The sequence below is a fragment of the Psammomys obesus genome, unplaced genomic scaffold, assembly GCF_907164565.1.
Source record: "Psammomys obesus unplaced genomic scaffold, mPsaObe1.curated_primary_1811, whole genome shotgun sequence".
Classification (NCBI taxonomy): Eukaryota; Metazoa; Chordata; class Mammalia; order Rodentia; family Muridae; genus Psammomys; species Psammomys obesus.
In genome coordinates, this window is record NW_026592510.1 from 14,405,692 (window position 1) to 14,414,118 (window position 8,427).

General features: G+C 38.4%; 1 protein-coding gene across 8 annotated transcripts in view; it reads right to left on the reverse strand.

The window, feature by feature from the left end:
- Trpm3 (transient receptor potential cation channel subfamily M member 3) overlaps positions 1-8,427 on the reverse strand; it is a 526,011-nt gene that overhangs the window by 255,903 nt on the left and 261,681 nt on the right. For all 8 annotated transcript variants that reach the window (XM_055613953.1, XM_055613952.1, XM_055613951.1 and 5 more), the window contains exon 5: positions 5,212-5,336. In XM_055613953.1, coding sequence (XP_055469928.1) covers positions 5,212-5,336 — 125 coding nt within the window. The remainder of the gene's footprint in view (positions 1-5,211; positions 5,337-8,427) is intronic.

The following is an 8,427-nucleotide window of genomic DNA, read 5'->3' on the forward strand; positions in this document are numbered from 1 at the left end:
GTTTTCTTTTTCTTTTTCTTCTTCTTTTTCCTAAGCTCCGAACTCTTTCACCACCTGATCAATTACCCTTTTAGGATAATTGTTGCAGAATTATCATCTGTCTTTCCTTAAGGAAACTCAAATCCATTTCGTCTTGAGGAAGAGCCCCTCACAGTTCGACTCCCATGGATGACCCTATCTATTTTTCTTATTGCCCAAAGCATCAATACCTATATTGCTTTAATCCCCCACACTATCACTCCAGTAGACTACCCTGTCTCTTCTCACTGTCCTCTGACACATCAGTTCCATCTATGCTGCTTTAGTTCCCCACAAGGTCACTCCTGTGGCTGGCCTGATTCTCCTTCGTGCCCTTGATGCTGCTTTTCTTCTTGTGATTATGCTTGCCCTTTTGTTGCACCACGAAAGCAGTTTTGACCGATAGTGCAGTGATGGCTAAGCCCCCACCATCGCAAGTCTTTCAGCAGCACTTTGGCCCCCTCTACTCTGCCTTTCCAAAGCACAGTCTTCCCCATAACTGTTCAGTTCTGCGTCTCAGCCATTTATACATACTGTTGTTGGCTCTTTTTCCTCTGCTTGGCCATTAAATTGTGTGGACTGTCAGGACCTCAGCCTTCTTTTCCTCATGGTCCACCTTCCCATGCTGATGCCAACCACCATGGTGGCCTGCTTGCCATCTATCTGAGAAGACTTCCAAACCTAAGCTTGTAGGGGAATGTTTATGCTTCTTCCTTATATACGGAGTAGTTTCCCTGAAATCCTCCTGGAAATATCTCAAAGAAACTGCAAAGTGAACATGCCAAAGTCTAAACTCATTATTAGTTTCACCAAAACTGCATTTCTGATGGAAGTGACCATAACTGCCACATTGGCAGTTTTCCCAGACTTGGTGTGGTCCAGGCTCAGCAAGCATTGGCTTTATCCTGTATAACAGATGCAGGAGGTTTCCTTGCCTCCAACCTTTTCTTCACACATCCTCTGGGTACATCTTATTTAAATCAGTCATAGAAATCCAGCAAGCCTCATACTAGGGACACTGTTATCGTTTTTTGAGTTTGCAGTATGAAGTCATATTTGGCTTTCCCTCAAAATAACTGACAAATGTGCTGAATTACTGAATACATCTAAGTTAGCAATGATTGTTATTACTGACCTTGATGGTTCTTGGCTTAAAAAGCAAAGATTGCATTAAATGGACACTTTTTTAAGAATTTCCCACAGCTACAAAAACTCCAGGAGATAAACTTGTAATTTATTGAGGTACAACATTGATTTGAAAGATAGTTAGATAGTAATTAGATATGTCAGAAAAATCTGCCAAACATAATGTTTGTGCTTAAGTTAGCATGAAAACATACCTTTGTTTCTGATTATGAATTTTTAATTTGGTATATATCTAGTTAATCTGGTTTGGCAAAATTTCAGAAAAATTTCAGTCAAATCTTATAATTTTGGCTAAGTTGTTTTTTAAAAGGAAGGAATATAAATTAGAATTTGCTAGAAGTTCTTTCCTGACTTCACACTGCTGGTACTTTTATAATTATTTATCTAAGCCAAGTTTTTTTTTTTTTTTTTTCAGGACAATGAAGAGCTTTAGTTATCTACTGAGTACATTTCAAGTTTGATTTGTAGGTGTTAAGATATTTACCAGTATCCCAAATAAAAGCCAAAACATTTGAGTATTTTTCAGGTCCCTTGATATGATAAATATACAAGAGCGATTTCTGGAAAGAGTTAGATTTTTGGTTCTAGCTTGTGGCTCATTTATTTTAACTCCTGAAAAGCTATTTCATTACAAGGAACACTCAGTAAATTACAATTAGTATCATCATAGCTGTACTTAGAGAAGTGGCAACAGAGAAACCATTTTCATAATGTACATAAAGATGATAAAATAATAACATGGTATGTTTAAATGTCCTATCAATGCCTTGTGTTCTCATGCAAAGTATTACATTAAGGTTTAATAAGAAAGTAAACCAAATTATATGTTCTAGCACTTTTATATTGATTTCATGAACTAAAATTTTATGTCCCATCCTACCCCAATTCTAACATTGACATCCTAACACACAAGGTGGTTGTGTTAGGAGGTGAGGTCTCTAGGAGTTAATTATGTCTTAAAGGTTGAATCCTCAAGTATGGAGTCTACTTGGATTAAATTCCTGTAAAGAGGGACCCCAGAGAGATCCTCAGTGTCTTTCATCAGGTCAGGTCCTAGTGAAAAGGACCCCTATGGCCACAGACCTTGGAATATGATTAGAGATGAAACTGTCATAAAGTGGAAAGTGGATAAAGATTTATCATTCTATTTTCTATATTTTCTCTTGGAGTCTAGATTCTATCATGTCTAATTCATCTTCATTATGGAACATTTATTAAGATTTAGGATCTGGGTTGAGTTTTGAGAAACCTGCCTCTGCTACATGCTATTCAGGCTATTCTCAAATTTGAGATTCTCCAGGACCAGCCATGGACCACCATGTCTGGCCTTGTCTTTTAGTAAGAACAGCACTTTTATTCTAATGTAAAACTTGAAAAACAAACACTATTATAACAAAAGAGCCTTCTAAATTTTATGCATACTCCAGCTCATCAGCTTTGGGAGAACAAAGCTGCAGAGTGGTCAAAATTCAATAAACCTTGGTCACAGATTTATTGAAAAACTAGACTACACTTATTTTTTTCAGTGAATTGTGTAACCTGTCATTTTGATTTCCATTGAAAAATTAAATTTTGACTTTTTAAAAATGTAATTGGCTCAGTCTCCAAAATGGGCTCCTTAGGAAAGGGAGCAGGAGCTGTCACTGACATGAACTCAGTGGCTGGCTCTTTGATCACCTCCCCCTGATGAGGGAGCAGCCTGATCAGGCCACAGAGGAAGACTATGAAAGACAGTCCTGATGAGACCTGATAGGCTAGGTTCAGATGGAAGGAGAGGAGGTCCTTCACTATCAGTGGACTGGGGAAGGAGAATGGAAGGAGACGAGGGAGGGAGGGCAGGATTGGGAAAAAAATAAAATCACAAAAAAATATAATTGGCTCATGTGAGTTACTTATACTTACTAGTGGTGTTCAGCATGAATTTCTGTATGTGCACATAGCATAGACTGATCAAACCTTTTCAAACATTCATTCTTCCTGATTTCTAGTGATATACATATATATATATATGTATATGTACATATACATATATATATGTATGTATATCTGTGTGTGTATGTGTGGATGGGTGGTTTTTGAAGCAGGGTTTCTTTGTGTAGCCTTGGCTGTCCTGTACTCCTTTATAGGCCAGGCTGGCCTTGAACTCACAGAGATGCACCTGCCTCTGTCTCCCTGAGTGCTGAGACTAAAGGCCCAGCTTCTAAGTTTTTATATCAACACTTTTAAAGCTTCTACATAAAAGAAAGACCATGGTGTGCTTGTTTTCCTTTGTCTTTCTTACTTTATCTGATGTTACCAATTCTATTTTATTATAAATGACAGGATTTCTTTCTATATAACCAGGTAATAGTTCATTACACACATATATACATACATATCTTATATATATGTGTATATAGAGAGCTTATACACACACACATATTTTAATCATTTGTTCCTGGGCATCTAGGCTAATTCACTATGTGTTGTAAATAGTGCTGAAGGCTTTGGGATGCTGATTTTCCTTTCTCTGGATATATACCCAGAAATGGAATGGCTAGATCCTCTGGTATAGCTATTTCTGTGTTGAGGAACATCTATATTTTTCTACCTAATGGCTAGAATAATTTATATTCACATCACCAGTATATGAGTTTTCATTTCTGCATATCTTTGCCAGAAATTGTTTGTTTTATAATACCTATTTTTATTATAGTTGGGATTTACATTTTCCTAATGGCTAATGCTATTAGTGTTTCAATATGTTAAATAAGTAGATTATCTTCTTTATAAAGTTAGATTTAAGGTTTTTGTTGGTTTGTTTGTTTCTATGTATTCTAGCTATTATTACCCCTTTGTCAGACAAGTAATGGCAAATATTTCCTCTTTATTCTGTAGGTTGCCTCTTCATCCTGTTGCTTCTTGGACTGTGGAGACATGAGTTTGATTTTGTCACAGTTGCTGAAGTTTTGCTTTTGTTTCCTGCCATTATAGGTCCTCTGCTGAAAAACCGCTGCACCTACAGGTGCCTTGAATGGCTTCCTCTTTTTCAAATCTAGTAGCTTTAGAACTTATATTTAAGTCTTTGATCTCTCTGTGTTCATATGTCTCTGTGTCTCTTCAATTTCAATAATTTTTTTCTTTTCATTGGAAATAGATTCTCTTCTCACATAATATATGCTGATTATAGTTTCTCCTTTCTCAACTACTCCCCATTTTTCTCCAGCTTTCTTTCCAGCTGGTTCCATTTCAAGTACAGGGTGAGAGATAAGGGTCTAATTTGCATCATTTGGGAACATGAAATCTTTTCAGGACCATTACTACAATGAGCCTTTTCTGTGCCTGTTAAGCACTGGTTACATGTGGATACATGGCATCTCTGTTAGTTTTTTTGGGTCACTTGTCTCTTTCTATGCCGATACCATGCTGTCTAGGACACTGCTGCTCCACAGTAGATCTGGAAGTGAGATATTGTGGCATTTCCAGCTCTTATCGCCCAAGGATTCTTTTGACTATCTGAGGTTTCATATGGACTGTACAGTCATTATTTCTAGTTCTCTGAAGAATGCCACTTTAACAGGGATTACATTGAGTGGAAGGGAAATTTAAGGAATATTAATTATTCTGATCTATATCATGAGAAGCCTCTATATTTTAATGTCTTCTTAAATATAGTTTATCAGTGTCATAGTTATTATTGAGTTTATTCACTCCCTTGATTGTTTATTCCTCAAAATTAGTCTTGGCAGCTATTCACTGCACTGTCCAAAATCCACTGATATCTTGGGCTCAGAGATCAAATGGCAGATTGGGATTTTCTATTTTGCAATACTCATCCTTTAGTGAACATCTAGGCATTTAGGTCGCAGTCAGTCTGAGATACTGCTAGTACCCTGGTTGGGAGAATTGACAGGGAGTTTATTTAAATAGAGCCTGGAAAGCAAGCCACCATTTAGTTAACCTTTCATTTAGTTAACCTTTGACTTTGAGAGATGGGCCCAAAAGCATTATCCCATACATACTACAGATGCTAGGAGAAGTCACAAAACAGCCAACCCCAGGACTTACATCTCTTCCAATCAGGTCCTCCTGGTTTTCCACAATCCCCCAGGGGGCAATACCTATGGTACATATCTTCCCTCGAGACTTAGATGCATGGTCCTTTAGGGCATCTCCAACATGACGAATGACACCTAGGAGCAAAGATAGAGGTGTTAACCTTTCGGTCATTCTGCAGGAAATTAACAAATGACTTTAATCTTGGGGGAACGTGTTGGATATGCAATTTTGACATATTTCTATAAAAAAGCCCACAAATTTCAAAGACACTTCATAGGGGTGCTATAATGTAGATATATTTGTCAGTCAATAAAACTCAGTGTACTTCTTTAATTTGTATGGAAAAACAAAGAATATCTAGTGTTTATAAAGAATAAAAATAGAGGGCGCTTTTCTTGTAGGCATAGTGATTTATTAGTATCCTGATTCCTTAGAATAAAAAACCCAAAAGTTAATCTCTTCTACAGTCTGTGAGGGAATTAGGGTCACTTCAATAGTTATTTACCTAAGGTTTTATTAACCTCAATTTCCTCTTCCTGTTTATGTCACTTAATGTGGAAAGCCTACTAATAATGCTATCTTACTCAATGGCAAATTTATGCTAAAATGTGTAAGTGCACCTTTAATATCCATCATTCTATTTGTTTCCTCCTTCTATTAATGATTGCCTCACAGTTAAAAGCAAGGAAATTGAGATTACAGCGGTAGGGAACCCGACTTTGACTTTAAGAAAGCATTTAAAGAATATACGATTTCCAATCTTTTAGCTTCCTTCTTGAGCAACCATTTCTATACAGGACTCAAGATAAATTTTCTAAAAACTTAGACTTATCGACATTCCCCTGATTCCTCAAGAAGCACACACCAACCGCTCCATCCCTTCAACAAACATTGAGCTAGATGTGATTCTTGCACATACAGCAGCTCGTGAGGCCCCAACAGCTGCATGTTTCACTGCCACATTCTCCAGTGATGCATAATCGCATGTGAGACATGCTCTCTGACAGGAGGTCAGGACAGTCAGTGTGTCAGTCAGCTTGTGGGCTCCCGAGGGACTGGCTAACTCTAAATAAGGCCTCAGAAACCATGCATTAAACTCGCAAAACACACCAAGCAGTTTCACCATGGGAACATCATACATGTTTCAATAACTTAATTGTGAAGTAGACATGAGACCAAAAAAAACTCTACTTGAGCACTATTCCACAGCGTGCTGTGCTTTGAGCCTGGGGAGATGCCCTTTTCACCTATTAGCTTGTCTACGTAACATCTAAATGAAAATACTGCTGAACACAATTTTCAGTCAAAAAGAGCAACCCCATAAATATTAATGTTAAAATGCAAAACACATCAGGACTGGGTTGGACAAGAAATTTAGCTCTACGGTATGCCTCTCTGTCTGCCAGGGTTTTCTCTACCTGCTAACAGCTTTAATACCCATCATTAAAGTCTCATACTCTGAACCTGAGATGAGTTGTTTGGTTTACAGTATTTAGGATGGAAATTCTTTTATTTTTTCCTGCTTTTGATTGCATTTCACAAAAGAAGATAAACTTGCCAATCCAACTTTCTAAATATAGAAAACTGGTTAGAATTTCTTTTGAGCCTCACATCGGGTGGGTCTCTCTAACATCAGGAAAGCAAAAAAACTAAACAATTATAAGCAAGTGCTTTTATTTAGTGAAGAGGAAAACGTGGAGCCTAAAATTTGAATAGTTACTAAGATGACTCTTTACACGATCAACAATAAGAGCTGACTGAGCAGGTTGGTCAAAGATGTTGCCGGCTGATGGTCTGGGCTGGGATTTTATAACACAAACACTGGGTGTGGACCATTTACACAGTCCACTGCCAAAACATGCTGACTGCACACAAAGTCTAGCTAGGTAGGAGATTTTGCAGTTTTTGTGTCTCTCAAACATCATCCAAAAAAAACCTTAATTACTAGGGTACTTTTGTTGTTTTGGGACAGGCCTCTCTGTCTCTGTCTGTCTTTGTCTGTCTCTGTCTTGGTCTCTTTCTGTGTGTCTGTCTGTCTGTCTGTCTGTCTCTTTCTCTTGCCCTGGCTGTCCTGTAACTCGCTATAGTAGACCAGACTGGCTTCAGACTCACAGAGCTCCATCTACCTATGTCTGCTGAGTTCTGGCATTGAGAGCATGTGCCACCATACCTGGTACTGGTATACTTTTAAAAGGAATTTTTGGCAGAGGATAACAAAGTTTATTCCATTATATACTAATCATGTTCTGCAGATAAGAACCTAATTTCAGGTACTTATTAGAAGTGATTTGAGAAACTTGTATGGCAGGCAGGAAAGGTATCTGGAGTCCATGGAGGTTGGGAATTAATAATCTTTTGAGATAGAATGTTTTAAGTGACATTTAACACCGTAAACACTTGGATCTGGAGAGATGCTCAGTGGTTAGCAGCATGTGATGCTCTTGCAGAGGATCTGAGTTTGGTTTCTAGTACCCATGTTGGGCAGTTCACAACTGCCTGTAACTCCACGTCCAAGAAGGATCCAATGGTTCTGGCTTCTGAGAGCACTACACTCATATGGACAAACACACTCTCAGATAAATATACATACATACAATTAAAAATAAAGTATTTTCAATTAGCATGTAATAATCTAGACTTGGCCTTATAATTCATACCCCAGATGGAAATGGCATTTTAAAAACAAACTAGGGCAGCCAGGTGTGGTGTCACACGCCTGTAATCCCAGAACCAGGGGAGGCCAAGGCAGGCAGATCTCTGTGAGTTTGAGGCCAGGCTGGTCTACAAAGTGAGTCCAGGACAGCCAAGGCTACACCGAGAAACCCTGCTTGAAAAAAAATCAACAGAATAAAAAAAAAAAAAAACTAGGGCTGGGGAGATGCCCAGCGGATGAAGCACCTGTCATTCAAGTGAGAGGACCTGAGTTTGAATCACCAGAACCCATGTAAAAGGCAGGCACAGTGGTAATGTGAGCATCTGTAGCATGTCCATAGTGATGGGTGTCAGAGATGGGAGAGTCCCTGGAGGATTACAGGTGAGCTAGCCTGGTGTACACCCAGTGAACAACAGAGAAATCCTGCCTCAATAAGGTGAAAAGCAAGGGCTAACACCTGAAGTTGTCTGACTATGTGTAATAGTTGTGCCATGTGTTAGTGATGGCTTATACAGTATTACACTTACACACACACACACACACACACACACACACACACACACACACACACA